The sequence below is a fragment of the Patagioenas fasciata genome, chromosome 3 (genome assembly GCF_037038585.1).
Source record: "Patagioenas fasciata isolate bPatFas1 chromosome 3, bPatFas1.hap1, whole genome shotgun sequence".
NCBI lineage: Eukaryota > Metazoa > Chordata > Aves > Columbiformes > Columbidae > Patagioenas > Patagioenas fasciata.
In genome coordinates, this window is record NC_092522.1 from 93,580,614 (window position 1) to 93,606,476 (window position 25,863).

At 37.8% G+C, this 25,863-nt stretch overlaps 1 protein-coding gene across 2 annotated transcripts; it reads left to right on the forward strand.

The window, feature by feature from the left end:
* Nucleotides 1–24,760, forward strand: SLC17A5 (solute carrier family 17 member 5). Of its 2 annotated transcripts, none has more exons than XM_065835911.2 (11): nucleotides 1–288; nucleotides 3,747–3,943; nucleotides 5,379–5,612; nucleotides 6,109–6,196; nucleotides 9,022–9,108; nucleotides 10,383–10,501; nucleotides 11,372–11,530; nucleotides 13,975–14,107; nucleotides 15,711–15,858; nucleotides 21,417–21,507; nucleotides 23,059–24,760. In XM_065835911.2, the coding sequence occupies exons 1-11, from the start codon at nucleotides 228–230 to the stop codon at nucleotides 23,194–23,196; spliced, it is 1,455 nt and encodes a 484-aa protein (XP_065691983.1). In that variant the 5' UTR covers nucleotides 1–227; the 3' UTR covers nucleotides 23,197–24,760. The 2 variants fall into 2 exon arrangements, with proteins under 2 accessions (XP_065691983.1, XP_071662969.1); XM_071806868.1 differs by lacking the exon at nucleotides 1–288 and adding an exon at nucleotides 734–1,427.
* The last annotated feature ends 1,103 nt before the right edge of the window (nucleotides 24,761–25,863 follow it).

Genomic DNA, 25,863 nt, shown 5'->3' on the forward strand with positions numbered 1-25,863 from the left:
TGGCGGCCGAGAGCCAGTTGGGAGCGGCGCCACGCGGCAATTGAGGCCGCTTCCGCCCGTCAGCGCCCGTCACATGACCGCTGAGGGCTGCAGCTGCCGCTGCCCGTGGCCAGCGGGACAGAGCGGGGCGGGCGGGCTGCGGCACGGCGAGCCGCGCTCCCGTCCCGTCAGCGGTGGCGGACGGCGGTCTGACTCTGGGCGTGCTGCGTCGTCCGGGTGATAGCGAGATGGAGACCGAGGAGGGAGAGGACCGCACCCCGCTGCTGAAGGAGTCCCAGCCCGGCACGGGTGAGAGGAGCGGGAGGCGGCACGGCGGACAGCTGCCGCGGCGATCTGTGCCCAGCCGGGCTCCCGCCTCATTGCGGACCGGCCGGTCCGGGACCGCGGAGCTCGGTGGCGCCGTAGAGGGCGGGTCGGGCCGCGGCGCCTCCCCGGCGGTGCCGCGCCCCGTGTGCCGCGGCGTCGCGTTGCCATGGAGCCGCGGGGCCCGGCACGAGACCGGCCCTGCGGGGCCGCGCGGCCGCTCCCTCGCGTGCCGCAGCCGTTGCTCGCTGGCGCGCGCGGTGCCCCTGTCAGGTTAACGACCGCCCCGGGCCCCGCGGCCTCGGGGGCTTCATCCCCCGCCGTTAAGTGCGTCTGGTCTTGAGGACGCGGCGGTGTTAGAGAGTGTTGGGTTAAATAAACACGGCCCTGCGTCCTGACAGGGATCAGGGATTTGTCTCCAGCACCCATGGCGGGGAGCAGGCATACTGAATTAGTGTGTGAATACCTGCCCTTGGCTTGACGAAGACAAGTTGGTGATTCCAGTTTAAATGCTGGCACGGCTATTAACAACTGCCGAGGTCCACCGAGGTTATGGCAGAATTTCGTTTTAAGACAAAATGTGAGTGAGGCTCATTGCTTGTTATGGAAGTATGGAGAGGAAGGAAGGTGGAAAAGGGCACGAAGATAATTATTGGAGAGGAGGATCGTTATGGGGTCGGGGCTTAATAACAGAGCCAATGTGTTTAGGGGCTTGTCTTTGCTGTTTAGTGTCCCAGAACAGACAAGTGAGATTTTGAGTTTCTTCAGTATGCCAAAAATGCCTTAACCCACTTAGGAAGTGTATTAACTGCAGTGAGAGGGGCTGCTAACAAAGTTACTTAAACATGCCAGAAAGGGAGAAATTAGAGTTCAAGTCGGTTATGAAAGCAAGATGTTCTTAAGTTTGCACAATGCATCTTGCTCCAATTGAGGTGGTTCACCTTACCCACAAGGAAAAATACAGAAGAGTAACTTCCTTTAACTGCTGTGGAACTTGAAGCACAGACATGTTTTTTTTTTAACTGCAATTTAAGAATCTTGATCAATTATAGCTACAGTGTTATAAAACATGCTCCTGAAATCAGAATTGACTGTAGATGTAGGACCCAAGACTACCAATCAAGGTAAGACCTTGAATATCATAGTTTGTTACCTTAAACTTTAGTGGGCTGGATGTCTCTGTCTGTGTGATTATGGCAATCTCCTGAAGAGGGTGGTCACTGAAGTGCATCTGGAATCTTCTCGAATCTTCTGACCTAATAGTCTCAGTTATTGCAAATGCACTTAGTAGAAAGACAGGAAAGCAGTAATTTAGAAACCATTTGTTTCAGACTCTCAAATCTATATGTTTGTTAGACTTTTATGATAAATCATTTACAGTTGAAAAAAAAGCTGACATGAGTGATCTTAAGTTCTTGCACATCTGATTTTGTGGAGCTTGCTCTCCAGAAATGGTGTATACCAGTGTGAAGCTTCCAGATGAAGAGTAATGGATGTTCCAGTTAATCTGCATTTCCAAGCAAGCATTATATCACCAGTGTAATATTCAGCCTTCTGTTATTATTGTTTAACCCCAGCAAATACAAGCAGTGTAAAAGTTAAATAGCTTTACCTATAGTTATAGTAATTGTTATAAATTATGTGACTATATGTTTTCTACTTAAGGCAAATTGCTTTTTAAACAACAATAAAGGACAATGGAGCTGCTTGAGTAGTTTTTGTACAGTAAGCACTTCCTGGTCTTGGTGCTTATTGTTTTTAAAGTAAACAATAACATCTTGGCTGCTGTCCTTCATGTCACTTAAAAATCAGATATGCCTTTTTCAAATGCTGCTGAGGCAAAATTTGCAATTACTGCATGTCTAGAAGGTGTTTTGCTTACTTGTACAGTAGCATCAGTTATTATTCATGTACTAAATGAACACAGCAAATACAGTGTCTCTGTATGACTTTAACAACTTGTGCAGCCACAACAAACTTCCAATATAGTTGGTCAGAGACTTGAAAAATAAGGAAGTTATACTACTTTCATGAAAAATACAGTTTTGCAGAAAGGCTCTGTTGATACCCCCACTGAAAAAGACAAAATCACATAGCCTTATTCCTTGTTTCAATGAATTTGCTGGGACAGGGAGTCTTTAGATAGCTTGTCCATGGGGCATACTTTTTGCTTCTTATTGTAGATCAGAGAATCCAGTCAAGAGACATACTGCAGTGGCATATGGGACTCCAGTCCTGTTGTTCATAGATATATTTGTTCTATTCATCATTTGAATGCTGAATAGTCAGAGAAAGACAAGATCACTGTAGATTGATATAATATCTGCAGGTGCTGATCCCCAAACTTCCTGGAGTTTCAGATGTCCAGGTTATAAAATTTTCCATTAACAGCATAGTTTCTTCACAAGAGGGAAGCTCCACCCTCCACTATTTGTGAATTCAGCAGATTCTTCAAGTAGTTTCTCAACAGTTTGATGTTTTTGCTCAGTGGGTTCAGGCATTCTTAGTTTATAAAGCATATTTGCAGAGCTGTAAACTGTATTTTTTATGGATACAGAATTTATTGCCACTGGTGATGTGCTGGCCAAGTTACAGCTCTACTCTGATGCGAATCTCTTGGAACTGATGAACAATCTCTGTCAAATGCTAGAATCAATAGCTGTGTTACAGTGCAAAGTCTGATATCTGGGTTTAAACAGCTGACAGAGTTGACTTAATGCTACAACAGATTTTATGCTGAATCTAAGATGAATTTTCCTTTGTCAGCTTCATTGATATATGGTGACTGTGGAAGAGGGGCACACTGGACAACGGGGAAACTGTTACTGTTTCACAGTGGCACCGCAGTGTTTGTCTTTCTCTTGTCTGCTAATTTTCTGTTTGGCTGTTGTCAGCAAAAGCATATTCTTTTACAAGCAAACTTACAGAAGGAAAACTTGTCCTAGAAAACAGCCTGCAATCTCAGTGATTGTTCTCTGGCACTATTTTAAGAGCCTCTGTTTTTCTTGAACTATTTTCACGTATATGTCAGGCTTCCTGATAATCTTGGAGTTTTTTTAGTGTGAAGTTCTACTTTGAATAAATGTTACTGTATTTTAGAGAAGACTTTTGAAACCATTTTTCTAACTCCATTTCTGCAGACCACAAACCACACTTCCACTGCAGCCCCTACACTTGTGTGGGTAGCTACCAGTTGTCTAAACCAAAATTACATTCGTTTTGCTCATCAGTAGAAAAGTGGGCTGCTTTTTTTTTTTTTTTTCCACTCTCAGCCTCTACCCCTGTTCAATACAACCCTTAATACTCAAAACAACTAGCTTGTTATCTTGCCTATTTTTTTCTTGGCCGTAAATTTCTGAGATTATTAGTAAAAACTGCTTATTGGTTTTTCTTACCTTGTTAGGTTCTGTTGAAACATTTTTTTTCATTTGTTCTCGTTTCAGTCCCTGCATGCTGCTCAGCTCGCTACAATCTAGCACTACTGGCCTTTTTTGGGTTCTTTCTCCTGTATGCGTTACGTGTGAACCTAAGCGTTGCTCTGGTGGATATGGTCGAACCTAACACAAGCTTAGCAAAGAATACGACTTCCAATGTGTGTCCAGAGCATTCCTCCACCATAAATGTTCCTCGCAATACAACGGTGAGGTCTCAAACATATTGTCCTATGATGTGGCTTTTAATAAAAAAGTGTGATTGATGACTCATGCTTAGGTAGCAAGAGAACAGGCTGCTCTTTACCAGATGGCCTTTTCAGTGGTTCCTTTAAGGCTTTTCTGAAAAATAATAGCCTTAAATGACTAGTTAATTCAGAAGTGTTGCGCTCACCGTCAGGCTTTATTATGTCCATCCTTTTGGTTCCATTACTTACAAATTGGCTAATCTGACCTTGTAGATCTACTATGACTCATTGTTTTATATGCCAGTAATCAGCTGTTCCTTTTACATCTGCGTCAGAACTCCCATCACTGTCAATATATTTGCCTGCTCACTGTACAGTCTCAATAGCATGAAATTTCATTACAAATTAACATGTAATATTTTCCTCCTAAGTACTTTGATCTCTTTCCCACATCCTGATTCTTGTCTTTATATCCTTTATCTCTGACTTCCCTTCCAGTAATCCTTAAAATCACATTTCTTAACTGAATTGTTGGATATGAGAAAATGGTTTAAAAAATACAAAAACAAACAAAAAAACCTTTGTGAATTTGGACTTGCATAGATATCATCTTATAATTGAAGCTTATTACCGAGCACTCTTGCCATCTTCATGCCTTCATTTTGTTCACTTGTTTAGAGGTCATTTATTATTTATCACAAGGAAATTATAACTGTGAACTTTATGGGAAGAAGACTCTGTCTTATCGCTTTTGTGAGATGTATGCTGCTCATTTGGGTGCTTATAAATTGGGCTTTTGGAAGTGATCCCAAGCTTCAAAATCACTTTACTGGACAGCAGTTCACGTCTTCTTGCTGACTTCCTTTATAGCTTCAGGCTTCTTATCTCCATCATCTTTGCTTTTATTATTTAGTCCACTAACATCATCTTCCCCCTGCTGTGCTTATCCTGTTCTTCTACCTGCCCTTGTGACTCCTGTCCTTGGCTAGTCTCCTTTTTTTTTTATATTCAATTTAAGCATCTGCATTTCATTGTTTGCTTTTCTGTCCATAAATTTTCTACAAGAAAAAAAAAATTTCTAGAGCATAACAAAATGTCCACACTGTGATGCAGGAGTGGGATTCACACTCATGCAGACCATGTAGTCTGTACTTGTGTCACCTAACTTAAAGAGGGATAACTGCCTGCACACTTAGATTTCACATTGGTATGATTTTTGTACTTGGGCTAGATATGTCTGGACAGACTGTAAACTATCTGAATTAGCTTTCAGCACAACTTTGATTGCAGTATAGATGTGCATAGAGGAAGGAGACCCTAGGGGAAGGCCATGAAAGATTTGTAGTTTAGGTGTAAAGGACTAAATGATGGATCCTAGTTATATAAAATATGGTCAGAGAAACTGCTATTTTGAACTCACTGGATTTTGTTCGTTTTGTTTTTCTCCTCTTTTTAGGGAGAAAAGTATTCTTGGGATGCTGATACTCAGGGATGGATCCTTGGTTCTTTTTTCTATGGCTATATCATTACTCAGATTCCAGGAGGATATCTTGCAAGCAAAACTGGAGGGAAGCTGTTACTAGGGTTTGGTGTCTTTAGTACATCTGTATTCACCTTACTTACTCCCTTAGCTGCAAATTTGGGAGTTGGCTACCTCATAGCTGTCAGAGCCTTGGAAGGACTGGGAGAGGTAATCCCTTCTCTCTATGCAGCTTAAAAATGTATCTGAATAATTTTTTAACAAATTATAGTGATTAAACCCTGTGGATGTTGGTATGCTGGAGTAGTATATGGATTGTTTCATTTTGCATAGCTTAGCTTTATTGTTTTGGATAATTAATAAGTTTGCCCTGTGTTTTAGCCTAAGCTTTCTAAATAAGAAAAATGTTTTATTTTTGAGAACACTTCTAGAATTATCCCTTCTTATTTGTCAGAAACCAGAAGCTCAGAACAATATTGTCTGTATTCGTGCAGCTTTTCTAGTATATACAGAATCAAAACCAGCAGAAATTAATTCTACCTGCTTACTGTCATGCCTTGCACACTTTTTTTTAAGTGGTTTCTTGCTAAACAAGAAGATAACAGATTGTGTTATTGCTTTTTAATGAAATATGCTTTGAAACATGCAACATTGAAGGGTGTTCTAAAATGGTTGCATTTCAACAGAATAAAATGTTGTTTTCTAGGGTGTTACCTTCCCAGCTATGCATTCGATGTGGTCCTCTTGGGCTCCTCCACTGGAACGCAGCAAGCTCCTTAGTATTTCGTATGCAGGTGAGAAATTCCCACGCTGGTAATGGGATTAGACAGTTTTACGGGGAGGATTGACTTAAATCAAAGGGATTTATATTACGGATTTTAATCAGCATTTAATGTGGAAAGCATAACATTGAATTAAATCTTGCTTTACATTCATTATCTTCATTTATTCTTGGCTCTTATAACCCTGAGAAATTGTATTGATCTGCAATTAAAAATAAACTTCAGATTAACTTTGGTATAAAGTGGTGCAAAGAATTACTGTGAAGCTGATTAACAGAAGATACTGTAAATAAAGGAGATTTAGTATTAGGAACAAAAAAACTGGGCCAGAATCACAGGATAGATATGTTTCATTGTGGAGTTTTTGTTATGTTTTGGCTTATTTGTGCTTTTGTTTTGTTTGGGTTTTTTGTTGTTGTTGCGGGGTGGGGGGGGGGCGGGGATTGGTTGGTTGGTTTGTTTGGGGTTTTTAAAGTGTTTTTGAAGGAAGCCAAGGAAGAAAATCTCCAAGGTCCCAGGTATTGCTGCAACAGTTCCTTGTCAGAGTCCAATACTCCCTGACCAGATTCTTTTAGATATGCTATGTGTGGAAGGTGTAATGCTTGATATCGGATTTACTTATCTGAAGATATTTGCTGTTACACAGGATTTTTGGTTTAGCAGAGTGATACAAAATATAGTGAAAGCACAGTACAAATGTAAGTTAACACTTAGCAAAACATAGTAATTGCAATACACATTTGCATTACTGGTCCTTAATATGCTCACTGTCATGATGCTGGGAATCTCAGTTGCCAGGAAGGAATATGTGGGTTCAAGGCAGCTCAAGTTCATTGTTCTATTAGAATTTCTGTTGTTAGTTGTTTAGTTTTTATACTTCATTTTGGGCTGAGCAACGTATTCACTCCTCTCATGCTGGTCTGGATAACTCAGGGAGACAGTCGCACTTTTCATGAACTTGGGGAGAAACCTTTACACCACCAGCTGATCCACTCAACTGTTGATGCAGTTGGCTGATCCACTCAACTGACATAGGTGTTTATCAAAAACAAAGGCCACGCTCTGGTCCCCTTTGTGTTGAGATTGTCAGCTTGCTTTGCAACAGTTGTGATCAGTCACACTCTGCATTGTTCCCTGAGCTTCATGGACAAATTGTTCTTGCCTGTCTCCCCTGAGCCTTCCTCTGCAGTATTTGTCGGGCAGGTGAAAAATATAGCTTTCTAAATGTATTAGTCAAAATTGATACTATTTCTTTGAGGATGACAAATTTTGCATTCACTTAATGAACTAATGGTTTGGTTTGCTCACTCTTGTTAGTATTAATTCTGTTACAGCTTTCTTATTTGACCTGAGCTTCATCAAGGAGACAGGGCTATCCCATATAAACTGCAACTACAATTTCTCAAGCAGCTAGGCCAGTCTAGTGGCTCACTTGTGCTAACAGGAATGAAACCTTAATCCTTTCTTCCTCACATTTCCTCACTTCCCTCATAGCCAAATGTCTCATTCCTTCCTTTGTGCTATTTCAGGCACTGATCAGACCCTTCCATAAGCCACTTTAACCCACCTAATGCGGCAAAAAGTTTTTTTTTAATCTGTTTTCTGCTTGATTAATGAATTAAATCTGCTTTAAAAGAAGTCTTGGTGTGAGAGCCAGCATACAAGTTAAGCAGAAAGCAGAGTTGGGGTTTGTCATCTACTGCATTTACCAATTGGAAGCTTTTAAACTGTCCTTTTATATCTTGTGAAATTTTATGCTAGTGTACTAGTGAGAAGAGGCTGTGGCCTTGGACTACCAGTTAGCAGTCGTGGATGGATAAGGCATCTTGTGTAAACTTAGCAGAGTGTTTCCTTTTCCATACATTCTCATGGTTGGCAGTCATGTGGTCTGTGGTTTATTTAATCATGATCATGTTGATTTTCTAAGAGAACATATGATTGAGGTTACATGTAGTTGTTACTCTGATTTATATTGTGCATGAAGTATGTGGGTTTGTTCTTCATGGCTGAACATTTCTGCCTCAAATAAATTATCGTTTCATGAAGATGGAATCTAGGCAGTCAGTATATTAGCATAAAATAATGTTTTCTGACTTGAGATTGTTTGGAGAAGTGATCGTATAACTAATATTGAGAGACAAAGTCTACTATTTAAGTACGTAAATAATACGGGTTGGGTTTCTGCTTTAGATTGGGGAGGGGAAGGAACCCAACATCTTTTGCAAAATATATACTGAATTATAAACTCAAGAATAGTTTATTCCTGCTTTTGGCTTGTATGTGTACTGGAATATGCTCATCTTTCCCTTTGCCTGATCCCACACCGTCTTGAATTCAAGGACTGTGGGATTTGAACCTACTGGTTATGTGGATGCCTTTTAGCTCTTGTTCCTAGCTAGAGGAGCTAGTAGGAGTTATGAGAAATGCAAATTTATTATATCAAGTCATAATATTCTCCCTCTGAGGTCCTTAATTATGCTATGGTCAATTCACCCTTGTTCTGCAGCAGTGCCAGTTTGTTAACTAATTCGTATTGTTTTGGATGTACTAGAGCTATCGCTTTGGAGATGAACATGCCAGGAATGCCTCTTTTTTTTGCTTTTTGCTTATAATTTTGGATGCTTAGAGCTTTGTGGTTCCTTTTACTTAGAGCTGCTAAAGCAGCTTATTGTGTCTGTGTTTCTTTAAGGTGAAATGGCAGCCTTGTGGTGGTGACAAATCTTTTCTGCATGATTTATTAAAGAAAAATAAAATAACTGTGAAATACCATTTAGATTAAAGGGTCTATAGGAGGTCTAATTACTGTTTTTTCACTTTGTTTTGCTTTCTTCTGGTAGGTGCACAGCTGGGAACTGTTGTCTCCCTACCACTATCTGGTTTAATTTGCTACTATATGAACTGGGTTTACGTGTTTTACATATTTGGTAAGTCTTGGTTTGTTTGTTTGAATTATTGGAAGTACAATCCATATTCTTTTTTTAAAGCATAGTATATCATAAAATTTATTTTAAGATTTTAAATTGTGTTTGACATGTAGGGTTGCTATTTTATTTCTCCTGGGAAACTACAGATATTTAAAGCTAAGTAGATTCCTGTGTGTGGTTATGTAAGCCTTGCTTCCAATGAGCAAAGCTGTCTCCGAGTTGGACAAAAGCTGGTACAAGTCAAATGCTGTTAACTCTCCCGCCACTTGGAAACAACAGGCTGAAATTTCTTATTTGAAGTGTGAAATTGAGTTAATAACTTTAATCCAAGGAACAAATTTCTACTCTGAATGAAGGAACATGTGAGAAGTTATGCTGCTTTAAATGGAAACTGTGTGGAAAATCTCGCTAGAGTCACAGGAACCTTGAAGCAATGCCCAAAATACCAGCCATAGCATATTTACTGTGAGTTATGTTATAGAAGAAGCTCAAACACAGAAAATATTTTCTAACAGCATGTTATAGATCTAACTGATGCATTTTATAGGTCTGTTTACATGTCTGAGCCATTTTGTATTCTGCATGGGGAAGAGAGAATTAGAAGAAACGACGAAGATTACACTTTCTTCAACAAAACAACCTCCTGTTTTTGTATAACTAAAAAGGGTTCAAAACAAAGAACTGGACAAAATGGAATAAGTTACAGTGTTATATAAAAGTACAGTTGACTTGGACTGACTGTTGAAAAGCTACCTTTTTCAAATCACAGTTCTGGGGTTTGTCATAAAATATAAGAGAAGGATTGGTACATCAGTTAAGCTGTATGTAGTGATATTCTTGGTATGTACACAAAATGTTTTTGTGATTAAACTTAATGTGAATTATTATTTCCTCTGAGTGAGCTATATCCTTTGTGTTTGATCCTTGTAACTGATAAAATAGAATATGCATGTGTACGCAGCTTTCTTGCTGTATGAGGCACTTCCAAGAGGATGAAAAAAACCAAACACACACACAAAAGAAACAAAAAAACCCATCACCAGCCAAACACGATCCTGCTTAGTCCTCTTTATTCTTTATTACCTCTAAATGTGCATTGATAAGCCACTTTGAGGAACTACTCATTGTCAATAAGTAGAAAAATAATGTTTATTAAAATTAGATTAGAGTATTTGGAAAAAACTTCTAACTAAATAATCTGAGAGTGTTATTCACTAGATATAATTGCTTATGTTTTTATTTCTATCTCTTTACCCATCTTTTCCCAACAATAGGTGCACTTGGTGTATTATGGTTCTTCTTTTGGATGTGGTTGGTTAGTGATACACCAGAAACTCACAGGAGCATTTCACATGCTGAAAGAGAATATATACTCTCTTCTCTGAAAGATCAGGTATGGCACTTTGGTATAGTCCTGCTTACTTAAGTAAGAACATAAACCACAAATATTGTCATAGTGTCATGCTATCTTGATGTCTAGATAAACATCCGTAATCTGAGATAGAGGCAGAATTTGTCAAACAAAAAATTAAAGATACAGTGCAGTTGTATAAGTGAGAAACAATAATCAAACACAGCATTTATAATAAGGCCTTTTGTCACAGATGTTGTCGTGGTATTTTGAAATAAAAAGTTCAAGTCTATGATCTTTAAACTAGATCCAGACATGTATAATATATTTAAACTTTGTAATACAACATTTTGCAACTTTTTTTCAATGTGTCTTCTAGAGTAACAAAGAAATTACTGTTAGCAGGGAAAAAATTTTGAAAATGCTAATGAGTCAGTTCCTAAAGTGTGCATAAGTGATTATTCCTGTGACTAGGAATATGTATTTACAGGCTGTGAAGCTGGCAAGAGACGCAAGTTAATATCTAGGATTGAGCAGGAAACATTCAGCTAAATAAACCCTGAGGGGTGACTTTAAATATTTGATAATTTATAGTAAAAGCAGGAGGCAACAAATTTCAACAAGGGAAAGCATTCTTTTTGAAATTCTGATTATGAAACATACTAGTAATTGGTTTACTTTGCAATAGTAAACAACAGAGCAGTAACATACATTAGTATACTTTCAGTGAGAACTGAACACGGTAATTCAGTCATTGCTGGCAACTTGCATCTCTCGACTGAGGCTCTTTTTGTGCCCTTCAGAATGAATGATCAGCACAGATTTGGGTAGGATCAAAGCACTGTATTTAGTTCATGTGAATGTCCTGATCACTCCTTCTCTTCCCTTTTTCTCTGCCTCTTCCCTGCCTAGCTTTCTACACAGAAATCTGTTCCCTGGAGACCTATGTTGGAGTCCCTTCCACTCTGGGCTATTGTTGTGGCACACTTCTCTTATAACTGGACTTTCTACACACTTCTCACGCTCTTGCCCACATACATGAAGGAAATCCTGCGGTTTGATGCACAGGAGGTGAGATAAATAAAACTATAGTCACTTTCTTCTGAATTAAAGAAATAATAGAGACCTTCCCTGCTATTTAGAACAGAAGAACCTGCTTAAGAACCTTGGAATGTACATGTATAGCTGGGAAATGGTAAAATAAATCCTCACAATTAAGCTGATGCATCAAAAATGTTGCCTGCCTTGTAATTTCTACTTTTTTTCAGGACTTATTTGACATTTAGGTTAATGCTAGCTTTTGAGTTCATTTTTCCAGTTGAAGATTCATGCTACGTGTTTTTAACTGCTCTGATTTAAAACAATAACTACAAAAATATGTTTTATATGGTTGCTTCAGATTTTATAGCTTATTTCATGGCTTCTGAAAGACTATCTACTATTTTGCTCACTCATAAAGGAGAACACTTTGAGTTTAAAAAAAAAAAAAGGAAATAACTGAACAAGTGACATTTTTGCAAGTATTTTAAGGAGGGGGTGGAGGAAGAGGAGAGGAAGCTTCAATCTCATTGGATCCATTTCCAAATTGTTGCTTTCCTTTCCTTGAACTGCAAAGATAAAATACCTTCTTTTAGTGATGTTAATAGGATGAAACGAAATCAGAGACTGAAGGTCCAGAAAGAGTGCTTTTCAGGGAATTTTTTTTTAAATGAAATTATTTATCAGGGAAACATTATGGCGCAGGGAGTTAGAACATACTTATTTATAGCAATTACTTGACTGTACTGGTCTTTCTTTAATGAGAAGGTTTCAGTGACAGCATGGTTTACCTGGAGAAGCTGGTACAGCTTGAGTAAAAAAGCACTTAGAAACTTCAAGAAGTTTGGCATAGTATTTTCCTGTTTTAACGTGTGGGGACTGGTTTAGAGCAGACAGAAGATGCACACCATGCAGAGGTGATGCCAGCAATCTTTTGAGGAAAAATGGGGAATGTCAGTGTTAGAAGAGGAGATTGCAGCAGGGCAAGCTGCAGAGTGGTGGGAAAAAACAAGCTGGATTTGCTGGTTGGGTTCCTTATTATGTCTCTTGAGGGAACACCTGCATAAATGTCTGTGAAAGTCATATGTTACCACAGCCCTCGATTGCATCTGTTTTGTAAAATGCTATTGCATTAAATGCTAACAGGTTCTGCTATGAAGTGGTTTCCTATGTCTCTGGTTTATGTTTCTTCTTGTGGAGTGACTGGGAGTACTGACTGTTGTGAACATTAAAAATAAAAAAAGGCAACTTGCATAATAATGTTTGGCTAACTTTGTTGCCACACATTTAGGTGGAAATTGCATTGCTGTTTAAAATATTATACAGCTGCTACTGTATAGTCCACCATTTTCCATGCTGTAAAAAGAGGTTGGTTAAAAATAATGCTGTGTCTTTGAACAGTGCTCCAAAATAAGTTGGTTGGTTTTTTTTTTTTAATTACTGAGACTATCTTCTATTTTTCAAAATTTTACTTATTGCTTTTGAAAGATAAGCACTGAAACCCAACAGGCAGTATGTTTGAGTGATTTCAGGTGGGGATGTTTCTCATCTCATTTCCAATTAAATTTTGTAGGAAACCTTTCACTTCTTTGACAAATATACATTGTATAATATTTTATAAACATTAGGGTATTTCTATCCAATAGGTATCCAAATACTTCTTTTTAATCACAGATTAGGTAAAATTATAGCTCTGTTCTCAGTAATTATCCATAATTGTACAGAAAGGCCGTAAATTTTTACAGCTTACTAGTACCTTTTGTTTCCCCTCATCAGAAAAACATGCAGAATGAGACGGAAGTCTCTAGACAGCTCTCGTTTAAAGTAACAGGAGTTAACAAGTGACTTCAGTGTAAGTAATGTCAGATCCTGAATAGTATTTTTGCTTTGGGATCATAGGATATCCAACCTGGATCTGATGAAAGCCCTAGCTCTGTATCTTGTCTCGGATTACAGCCAGCATTAGATGTTTCAGCAGATAAAGGGTAATGTAATGATGTAATGCCAAAGAGTTGTAGTAGTACAAAACTCTGAGATTCCATATAGCTTTCAAAATTCTGAATAATATTTACAGCTTCCACTTCACTTTAGTAACTCACTTGATAGTTCATTCTACTTGAAACTGGTGTTGCTGTAGAATTGCATGATCACGTTAATGTCCACAAGATATATTAATGTGTAGTTTTCTTTCTCCAGAGCCCAGTTGCTAATTTAAGCCTTTGAGTTTTTTGTCTGGCTGCATTGGTAGTTATGGATTAAGTCATGCAATGGAGAGTTTACACATTGGCATCTTTAAAATGTTTGCTTTTTCTATCCTTAGGTTTCTCTCTTATGGCAATACCAACAATAGTTATGTGGATGGGTGGTTTTGACATCTCTGGTTCAGTCTCTGTTAACACTCCGGCACAAGTGATTTTTCAGCATATTGAATTGTCATTTCAGTGTTTTAACTGTCTTTTTTTTAATCTCCTTAACAGAATGGCTTTTTATCTGCTCTACCTTATTTTGGCTGCTGGTTATGTATAATTTTGTCTGGGCAAATTGCTGATTATTTACGGGAAAAACAGAACTTTTCCACTGTTTGTGTTCGCAAATGTTTTACCCTAATAGGTAGGTGCTAGTATCATCTCTGTCTGGAATGTATTACAGTATCAATTTGGGAAAAATTAAGGGTTGGGGAGAGTAGTGTGACATTCTGCTGTGAGATTAGGTGGGATTACGCGTGGCTTGAGAGGAGCATCTTTATTTGTATATCAATTTGTCAAGAGTAAATCCAATTTTTCTTTTTTAAAGTAGGCCTATTGCATAAGAGAATTATAAGAGATTGCTAAAACTTTTGTTTAGGTCAAGATACATCATTTTTACAAGCAAACTGATTAAATATATGTTCAGGTAGAATTGCCATTAAAGTGGTGATAATCACTTGACAGAATGATACCTTGTGAAAGGCTTTCCTAAACTGAAGTTGTTCTACCTGAGCCTATTCCCAGCCCTGTGTTGTTCAGTGTTTTGTTTATTTAAGAATGAAGTAACTAAATAGGAATATGACTGCGAAACTTGCTACCAGGGTAGGAAGACCAACAACTAGTTGGGAGAAGAGATAATCTGAAATCACCAAGAGATGTCAACAAGATCAGATTTTTAATTAATACAGCTAAAGGGCTGTATTTACAAAGAAGTTGATTGCTCATTAAAAGAGGGATCAGGGAAAAGAAGGAATGAAAAAAAGAGACTAGGCACAGGATCCACACAAGTTGCAGCATGCTAGATGTATGCCCATCCTTGATGCCTTCTCAATTCTGCTGATACAATTACTTTCTTTAAAGCAGCTCTCATAATAAACTCTTAAGTGTTTTTTATATTTTAAGCCCACACCATTTTGGTGATCCAGTTTACTGCAGGGCGTCACGCCCAAGTACATACAACTGAGAGGGAAAGATGCTGTTGGGAAAAGCAGGACTCTTAGGTTGGCTTCATCAACAAAAGCGTGTACTTGGACCTTTTTTCAGAGATCATGATGAGGTCCTGTAAATTACCAGCTCTGGTGGTGGGAAATGCGTACCAAAGTTAACTGCAGACAGAAAGCAGTGTGCAGTAGCTCACCATGTCTGCTAAGCTGTTTCAAATACCTGGTGTAGTATCTCTAGGTTTCTCTAAATTGTACAGCAGGCTCCAATATAGATACATCAGGCATTCAAATCTTGTAAATGTGAAATAGAGCCCATTCTAGAAGCAGCCTTCAGGAGAAATATACATACGTGTGTGTGTGTATATATAGATACATTTGCATGAACCCTTCCAGCTCTACTTTATTATGTTCTGCTGAAGTCAGTGTTTGCTTCTGAACCCTGGAGAGTTAAATGGGGATAGTTTCTTTGCAGTGCACCTACCAGTGTCCGTGTGGCTTCTATTATTTGTACAACAATAAATAAAATTAATTTGTGAAGTCATTTCCAGTATCTGTTGATTTTTGTTAATTTTTTATCTAGCTGAAGTTTGTAGCTTGGGTGGGGTTTTTCTGGTCTGGCTGCCGTTTCCTGAGGCAAGAGCACATGTGCTCTTCTTCACAGGCACACTGTAATGCATGTAGTGCAGTACTGATTGTGTACACTAGGTGGTGGTAAAAGGCGTATAGAAAATGTATGCACAGCTTAGAGCTTCTTACTGTCTCTCCTGTTAAAAGTCCATTGATTCTAAGATTTCTGTTTTAAAGGAATGATTGGACCTGCAGTGTTCTTAGTAGCAGCTGGATTCATAGGCTGCAATTATGCTCTGGCTGTTGCATTCGTGACCATATCAACAACACTAGGAGGATTTTGTACATCTGGCTACAGTATCAACCATCTGGACATAGCACCTTCGTAAGTATTGCTGAAGCTATTCATAATGCACGTCATACACTTATGACCACTGTTTTTTTTGTATTGCTGGGATCCCTGGGGGATGTAGCTTTGAACCATATTCTGTACACACTTGAAATGTAAACAGTGATGGTGACTCAGGTTTGCGATTTTAAGCACTGTATTTGCAAAAAGTGCAAGTCTGGCAGAGGATATGATATAAACAATGGTTTATAATAAATAAATTTTTGATGCTGCAGTAATAAATAATACAATTCCTGTAATTATATTTTTTGTCCTATTTGGTTAATGACAGCATTTTTGTAACAGTTCAATACAAACAAATATTTCACCCTTTTGAACTTTTCCATTAGAACGATCAACCTTTAGCATGAACATATTCATATTGAAGTGCTGTGATACAGATAAATTATTTGTATTTGCAAAACATATTCTAGACACTAGTGTGAAAATCTTGTTATGAGTAGGTGACCTATTAACAGTAGATGATGAATCCTGTATGTACAGGATTAAATGACTAGATTTTAAGAATGGAAAGTTAGACTTCAGGCTGGAATTTCTTCAGTATGTTACAAATTCAGAATCTGACAGATCCATCAGTTTCCTGAAGAGCATGGGTATATGCGTATTATTTTGAAAGTCCACATAAGCATTCTTTGCACCAGTAAAGGTCAAATAATTTGCTTTTTTTCTCATTTACCTATTTTCAGTAGCACTTAGATATGAGCAGGGTCAAAAGACCAGAAAAGGTGTTTCTGTATCAATGTGTAAGGTGAAAAGTGTTTAAGTGTGAGTGGAGAGGAAGAAGTATTTTGCAGAGATATTACCTAGGGAAAAAAATCCTTAAGATTTGGATGACTTATGTGGGAGACCTCAAGTCCAAATTGAAAGATCGTATCCAGGCTTCAGCAGTTGGAAGGACAGTGGTCATGTCAACAATGATGGACAAGTTTTGACTTAACAGATAGGTATGAAATAGTGGGAACCCAATTAATCTTGGCATGTGAGATTAGGTAGCTAGCAAGAGGGAAGACGTTGGTGGCCAGCTATAAACAGCTTGTACTATGAATTGAATATGAGATAAAGAATAGCTTTTGTGATGAACTTTGTTTTAAATCAAGTAGAATTATGAATGGAGAAGATGCCTTTAAAGCAGGGCACCTGGGGTATTATGGGGCTGTTGTACAACTTCTGCATCATGCTTATCTTTGCACAACTACAGCAGTTAGTTTACTAAAAATGTAAATATTGACTAAGAGTTGGAGTTATTTATTTTATGTCTCTGTGTCTAAAAATACAAAACATGAGCATTAATGTGGGAAAGCGTTATTACAGTAAGTTACTTAATGGCAAAACTTGAATGTCTGTGCAGTTCTGGTTTGCCTTCTTTTCTCTGTCAATTCCAAAATAGACTTTGTGCTGTTGTTGTAATATTCCCCTGCACGAGACCTTTCCTTTGCTCAGTGCACAGGATGGATCGTGCTCTAGAAATGACTGAGCATTGTAAAGGGTGGGAGACTGACATTCATTCCTAAGCCCTCTGCCTCATAGTTGTACAGCATGTAACAGCTAAGGACACGCAGTTGGACACATAGTTGGACAGCACATAATGGCTGGGGCAGCACATTAAAGGAGAAAAGGGTCACATTTAAGGTAGCTGAACACTATTCTGGGAAATTCAGTCCTTTCAGTGCTCTGTCACAGTTTTCGTGAGGTAAGTCAGTTGGATCAGACTCTAGTGCAATCATGCATGAGGACCATGTTCATACTCTCTGGCTTTAGGAATCTGGACTTGAAGATTAGGAACATGAATGGGCACTTCTTGAGGATGGTTCAGACTACCATAATATGTAAAGGGGGTCTACAGCAGCTCAAGTCTGAATTTAAGCATTTCAGCTGAGAAGCTAGTGTTGGATCCAGTGGCATTAATCAAGGCCTAGCTTGGTTTGAAAAGGCATATGTAAACAAACAATAAATATTAAGTTCTGGTTTGCAAAAATGGTACTACTCAGAGTGCTCACAGAAGTCAGTGGAGTTGTGCTTTAAATGTAAGAACAGTGCTGTTAAATACTCTTAAAGTTAGATCCTGAGGATCTCAAATCAAAGCATGCAATAGGCACACGTATTCTATGTTTTCATTTCCTGTCTGTAGGATAGGTTTCACATTGTCACTCCTGTCTCTCAAGAGTGTTGTGAAAATAAACTAATACTGTGAAAGGTTCTACTGGAAAGAGTTTGAGATTATTAAAATTCTACTTGTAACAGCTGAATAGTAGCATTCTACTGGATAGCTCAACAGTATACAGAAAGCAAGGCTTCAGTCCATGCATTGAGCAAGTGAAGTGAAACAAAATGTTAAATGATGCTCATTAAGTGAGTACAGTTCATCCTGTCCTCAGAGTGCAACAGAGCTGTCACAAGAAAAGGACATAATGCAATGGTAATGTGTGCCGATGTGAGGCACATGCACAAGGAACTTCCATGTACTGGTGGCAGCTGCAGTTTCCAGAACTAGGATGTTGTGTGTGTTTTCTAATTTAAGACACACTTCACTTGGCATTTCTAATGTACTTATTTCAAGAGTAAATTTGTATATGACAATATAGAGAGTGGTTTAGGTCTTAAAAAAAAAAAAAAAGAAAAAGAAAATAATAATGTGTCATGATGCTGATACATGTCAGCAGGCATAACTCAATTCACCACGTGAACTGCTGCTGACCACTCTGACCAAATCCCACTCTGTTCTTCCTACCCTCGGCAAAGTCCTGCTTTTATTCCCTTGCATTTAAACCAGACAAGTTCCTCCAGCCCTTCTTCCCTCTCAGATAAGCAGAAGGGAGCATACTGATTATGAGTGCAGGATGGGTGGGTGTCTTGCTAATAGCTCAAGAGCTTTGGCCAGACATTGCCTCTAGAGGCAAATGGCTGCATATGTGGGGAAACTTTCCTGGATGGGAACAGAGTCAGGGTGGATGCTGTTTTACTGAAATCAGTGATTCTCTGGTCAGCACATGCATACTTTAACTCAGGGGCAATCTGTCCAAATGGAGAAAGAGAAGGAAAAGGGCATGTCCTCATAAAAAAGGTGGTAGGGAAAAAATCTTCAAATACAAAATACAAAACCATCTAAGATGAGAGAGAAAAGGAGCCTTTGTTTCTTTCTTAAGCTGTTGTATGAAATGGACAAGGTAGACAGTCACACTTCCAAGGAAATACTTGATGTAATTGTAGAAATCTGAAAACAGAATCTGCGTAAAACTGTGAAGGAAACCTCTGCGAAGAGTTTAACCAGAGCTTGATTTTATTTTTTTTTAATTTACTGAAAGATATTAAAATCCATAGAAGTGATTCAAACCAGTTTCAAAATGCACTTAAATGCCTATTTTAAATATTAAAACTGTGCTGACTAGAACAGCAAAGGGTCCCTTGTTGCTACTAAAACTTGCATTATACCAAAGAAAGAATTATTATATTCACAGGAAAAGGTGAACGAAAATACTGATACTGAAGAAAAAACAGTATTTGCTATGTGGTTTTGGTTTCTAACATGTATTTATCATGCCATCAGTATGTTGAATTGGAGGGGTCAGGGAGGAGTGGTACAAGATTTTTCTTGTGGGAAAATGTATTATTGTCTAGCTCTTTAAATACATCAGTATGTTGCCATGATTACAATTTTTAGCATTGCTGTTACTATGAGCCCTGGTAATATTCCCATGGCTGTTATACACTAAACACTTCACCTGTTTTTTCACTCTCGGGTTTACTACTTCACTGCTCTGCAAGTTGATTTGTATTTGGTTACCCCTACTACACCATAAGAACTTGACCAACAGCTTACTATTACTCTTGCTCTACAGACGTGTCGCTTTGTGGTTTCCCATTTCATGTGGGAGTCTCCGCTGTGCTGCAGGAGTGGCATAGCAGTTATCTGCATCAAACAGCAAGTGCTATCAAGAATGCAACCTATGGCAGAAACGCTGGGCATAACCAGAGGCATTCAGCCAGCAACTGGTTGCCAAAGATCTCTGGCAACCAGGGAAACTATTAAACTATGTTTAGTTCTGAAAGTGTGTGTTAGCAGTATTGAAGTGCTTGAACATGTTGAAAACAAAATACATTTGATTCTACTTAAAGGTTTTAAATAGAGTTTCATTGTATGTGCTTGTCTTCCTGGGGGAAACTTTTGCACTTTCACATTGAGCTCTGTAGAGACCTATTAATTCTTAAACACCTTCCTAGATAAGAAGGCTACATGCTGTATTTACAAGAAATAAGGATAGTTTAAATTCAAACACTGAAGCTCAGTCTAAAATATATCACCGTACTTTAAACTGATATGTAGTGCTAACTTTCAAGAAAAAAAAAATCCACTAGTAGTCTACATAATTTATTCTCTTTCTCAGGAAAAAACATGTTTCTCTAATATAGCTGGAATGGTTATACATATCACAACCTTTTGTAGCCATGCTGTATGGTGAATTCTCCTGTTTTGGTAAATAAAATGTCATATCTATGCATCTCTCTCTGGAGATTAAATTATATTTCTATTGTTAAAATCAGTGAGAACATGATTTCACTCTGCTAAACAGCTTAAAATGATCACTGGGAGGTAACTGCTTTCTCCTGTGTTAAACTGCAACTATTAGTATTTTGTGTGATTCTTCTGCCAGCAAATCCACCTTAAAATTCTGAACCACAGGGATCTGTGCTCTGGTAGTTGGAAGGTCGAGTTCTGCTGCAGAATGTCTAACTCTTATTTCTCTTCAGTCACAAGTCTGCACTTGTGGTACAGTTTAAAACACTGTCTTTCAGTATTGCAACACTCCTATGAGAAAGATCTTTAATTGCCTAGAGATGAGGTGCTGACAGTCAGATATTAAGCGAGTTACCAGCTCTTCCCAGCAAGTTTTATGGCCACTGATGCATATGCATGGATGTGTGTGTGATAGAGCAACGTTCATGGAACAGGAAGCCTCAGAAAGGAGCTGCAGGAATGGCAACCAGCAAAACTGGTTGAGTCAGACCCATTTCCCATTGGCCTTGACCTGCAGAAAGCTGAAGGGAAGAATTGCCACAGCGTTTTGATTTCCAGTCTTTGGAACACACACTCCTTAGTGTGAGGATATACATCCATGGTGGTGGTATTGCCTTCTTGGCAGACATAGTTTAGCAATGATACCTGAACCGACTCTTACTGTTACCAAACATCACTGTGGTGTAGTTGTTGTCTTTCCACTTCAAGGCATACAAGGTTTACTTTCTAATTTCTCTGATGGATCCATTCCAGACAGTTTGTCTGTGGCTTAGCAAAGAGGATGTGCCTTTGGATTATGGATCCTGAGTAAAGTTATGAGTAATTTAAGTTAACTAGCCTCTGGAAAACAGAGACATATGCACCAAGTTGTCAGTGAGTTGTTACTAGAATAAAAGCAAGCCATTCCCACTGTGATATTTGTGGTTTAATTTTTCTGTGTGATCAAGATGACACAGATGATTGTTTCTATGACTGATAAGCAGGGTGAGTTAAAAAGCAGTATTAACAATTTATCTTGCAGGTATGCTGGAATTCTCCTTGGGATTACAAATTCTTTTGCTACTATCCCAGGAATGGTGGGGCCAGTTATTGCCAAGAACCTCACTCATAATGTAAGTCTGCTTACTATTTTTTCAGTTGTTACGTTTTTATTACCATTGAATGAAAATTCTCTCCTAAGTCTGCAGTCATTAAATGAAATCTGGGTTATGTATGTGAGATGTACTGTTATGTTGCTGTGAATGATTTCATTCCCAGCCTTTATTGTTCTGATTCTGATCAGGAAAATAAAGGTGAAATCAAAGACCTGTGTAGGACTTCAAAATCATCTTATATTCTCTAGAGGCAGAATGAATGTGTTTTCATCACAGTAAAACTCTGCTAAAATGCCAAGTAGGTGAGACAGTTGTGGTATTATTTTAGCAAATTAAGACAAGTTCTTACTTGTTTTCTTTTTTTTTTTAAATCAGTCTCTCACATGAGGTGTTGAGTTGAGGTCAGCATTTGTCAGTTGAGGGAGAAACTGGATTCAAATGTGTGGTTTTTATTATGCATCCCTTTGTATGTACATTACAGGATTAGGACATTCTAAGCTGTGTTAGTTTCACAAGACACCTAACTTGAACAGTGGTAGATTTGACTTCCAAGGTGGTTTAGTCAAAGGGTGATTTGGATTAGAAAAAGGGAGTGAGGAGTTTTTTTATTTGGGTTGTTTTTAATCAACTACATGAATTATTCCAAAATATTTTAAGAAAGGAAGATGGTAGGACTAAGTTTATTAATGCAGTTGAGTCGAGTTGGTGATCACTCCAATGCTTTGGTTTTGTTTTTGTTGTTTTTTTTTTTTAATAATAGGAAGATATTAATTAATACATGGATCAAAAAAACTTAGTTCTTCCAGACATCTTAACAAGTGGGAGTTTTTTGTTGTTGTTTTTTGGGTTGGGTTTTTTCCTCCCCATACTAATGTAATGTTCTTGTATTATTCTGGTTTTGTCGTAGAATTGTTCACAGGTTTCTTAAAGTAGTTATCTGGAATTAAAAAAAAAAAAAAAAAAAGCCTTAACACTTCTACAAATCTTATTTATTTATTTTAAAAAAGAATAAATAGAAACAATACCAACAAAACACAGTTCTTTGCTACCAATGTCTTAAGGTCTTTCTTAAATAAGAAAGTTAGGAGAATTCCTCTTGAAATCTGAAGAAAGATAGCTACCTTGTTTGGGCTATAAATCTTCTGATTCTAGAATATCCACATAGTGGTCATTAAGAATAGCTTACTGCATAGTGCCAAGCACTTCACCTCTTGGATCACCTGATCTGAAAGCACAGTAGCATTTCACCTTACAGAGACATTCCCTGAGAGTTTGGGTAGCCTTTATGTAAATGTGAATTTTGGTATGAAGGTTCTGCATCTCAACTGATAAACTGGTCCAGGTAGTCTAATGCAGTTCTGGTAGGGCTGTATTATTAAACTGAATGTGACTATACTGATGATTTGATCTTTTATGTTTGTAATGCTTTTATGGTGATACGAAATCATACTGAATAGCATTTACATTTAGGTAGGCAAGGCATGTAGCATTGATTTTAAAATTACTTTCTTCCAGAGTGTGGAGCTACAAATTGACTGCATTTTTTTTTTTCTTTCCCCCTTTTGACAGAATACTGTGGAAGAGTGGCAGACTGTTTTCTATATTGCTGCTTCTATTAATCTATTTGGAGCAATTTTCTTTGCATTATTTGCAAGTGGAGAAGTTCAGGACTGGGCAGTCAGTGGATATCACTTGCATAGAAACTAAAAAAGATATTGAAAAAACAAAGTTGTGCTGAATCCCAGTGTGCTCGAATTACGTGAACAGAAAAGTGCCTTGCCTTCTGATGCCTAGGAGACTTCAGAGCTTTTCAGTTAAACTATTTTATCTGTATATCTTTTGTACTGAAAATCATTTGATAGCATATGTGTGCTATTTCCTAACAAGAAACTTCTTGGATTAAATATAAGTTTCATGCTGGGACTTGATATCAAATACATGATCAGAGAAAACATTTTATATTGGTGTGCTATGTTCCAATTCTTTCCAGTTTTTAATATTTTCTGAATTAATGTGTAGGCAGATATATGTTGATACTGAAATGAGAAGAAAAAGCGAAGTGATTATGTAGCACTGTAAGCAGGAATGGCATGCAAAAATGTGAAAAAGTGTTTTGATTCCCATGATGAAATGGATAGGTGTTTTGCTGTTTAAAACTCCAGAAGAGCTCTAGTTTTATACAATCTTTTATAATACATTTATTTTGTCAGTGTTTTAATTGATATCTAAGAAATGCACACAACTTTATTCTATTTTATGCACAAGTTTTCAATGTGTAAACATTCCCTGTTTCTTGAATGCAGCTTCAGAATGATACAGAGCAATGAGGAAGTAAAATGTACCATTTTGACTAACAGAATAAGCCATGTGTTACTGTTCTCTATGGTGCGGGTTTTTTTTTAAATAGGCCTTATTTTTATTGATTTGTGCAAAGAAGCAGCAATGTGATGCTGTGGTTTAAATCTAGGCAGTATGCAAGAGTGAACTAGAAATTGAATATCTGCATGCTTACCTTTAAAATAACTTTCAGTTTGGCAGTTCATTTTTTATCTCTTTAAACAGATGCAGTGGAATTTTTTCCTCTTGCATGTAGGTATAGTTGTCAGCTTGTCAGTATAAATACAATAAAAGAAGGCCAGTGTAGGAAAATAAGTTATCTTCTCTAACAGCCTTGTTTGTTAGATAAAATTAGAGTTAAAAACAGACAACCAACAAAAAAAAATACAACTAGTGCAATAACCTGTTGCTGCTGGTCTCCTATCAACATAGAATTTGACACTCACAAGCATCTTTTGCATAATGTGCAATGAAATGCCACACAGTGGGATTAAATGAGAACAGTGGCCTTGTTAAGAACAAATGGCTGAATAGCCTTGTAGTCACAAAACAAAAGAAAATTCCTGTGCCAAAGATTCCTGGATTGGAGCAAATAGGTAAAAAAGAAAAATCATGGGGCTCTGGGTTTTTCATTTAATACTAATTCAAAAGAAAAGCCCAGTACTAAAGCTGCTCCAGTGGAGCCTACCTTCCTTCATTTCTAGGAAATGGCATCTGCCTCTTCTTTTTAGCTTCATGAGCCATTTTGTTTTGACCTTCCTTTGAAGTGTCATGTTCTCTGATGGTAGAACTGTGTCTAAATCTGTATTTGTGTCTGCAGCATCTCCACAATAAACAGTGTGAAGTTCAGATTAAATTAGTGGTTGTTCAGTGGGAGTAAGTTAAAGCTTTATTGTGACTTCAGTGTTTCCACAATAAATTGAATTAATATTTACATGTGCATTGGTTGTTGAAAATGACTATCTCCCTGAAGTTAAAACACTGTTCTCCAGGTATGCTGGACAGGATTGGTAACTGGATTAAGGCATGGTTAGTATTTTCCTGAAAAATTACCTGCTTCAGAAGTTCTTGTCTAGCTTTACAGGTGAGTACTATCTTCCTCCTGACACTGTATAAAATGGAATAATTTCACATCGTTTACAGAACTTTGTAGTCTTTAGGTAGCCTTGGTTAAAAACAGAGGAAAAAAGTTACACCAAAAAAAAAAAATCTGGATATACCTTAATTTATGCTTTTGGTTTTCTATACATCATGAGCAGGGCATAACATGGACAGGGTTGCTATTTCACCTGTTCTGAAGTTGGAAACTTCAGCTTCCCATGCTTTTAGTCCTATCCTTGAAAACAGTTCAGTTGAATATCAGAATTAAAAATAGATATTTAAGGGAGTAAATGCAGTAAAGTGAATGTAGACATTCTCTGTATCACTAATATGAGCCTGAATTGGATTCAGTTAAAACTGAAACAATTTTAGGCATATCAGCAACTGAGCAATCTAGAAATTATTGACTAGCATACTCAATTTTGTTATCTCCTCATCTAATGCACCATTGATACTCATTACTTCTGTAAAAAGTTACGTCTGTAACTTTTAAATGAGCTTGGAAAGTGGGACTGAAAAAAAAAAGCTATAAATCCTTATATTATTTTTAGAGCACAGGCTACAATTAACTTGGTAATACATAACTATTTCAAATTTTATTTTAAAATTATCAAAATTAGTATGAGAGTCTTACTCTTGATTCAACAAAGCTCTTAAAATTAAACAAAGAAACACCCCCAGCCCCCAAGCACTTAAGTTTTACCTTTCTGTGTCGTGCTCACAAAAAGGAAAAGCTGTAGGAAAAAGCTGTCAAAATGTTTTCTGCTAATCATGATACTGTGTCTATTGCATTGCCATGTTCCTGTTTGCACAGCTCTGTCAGTCAGTTTCATCTGCTCAGAAACATTTTGCATGTACTGTATTTTCAGAAGTACCTCTTGTCTCAGTTCATCTGTGTGACACAGGATCTTGATTAAAAGTTAGGCACGTTTTTAT

Bases quoted from the DNA above. Each gene is read 5' to 3' on its own strand.
- SLC17A5 (XM_065835911.2), top strand. From the start codon at position 228: ATGGAGACCGAGGAGGGAGAGGACCGCACCCCGCTGCTGAAGGAGTCC. The intron at 3,944-5,378 runs GTGAGGTCTCAA...TCCTCTTTTTAG, and splicing joins ATGTTCCTCGCAATACAACG to GGAGAAAAGTATTCTTGGGA. The intron at 5,613-6,108 runs GTAATCCCTTCT...GTTGTTTTCTAG, and splicing joins CCTTGGAAGGACTGGGAGAG to GGTGTTACCTTCCCAGCTAT.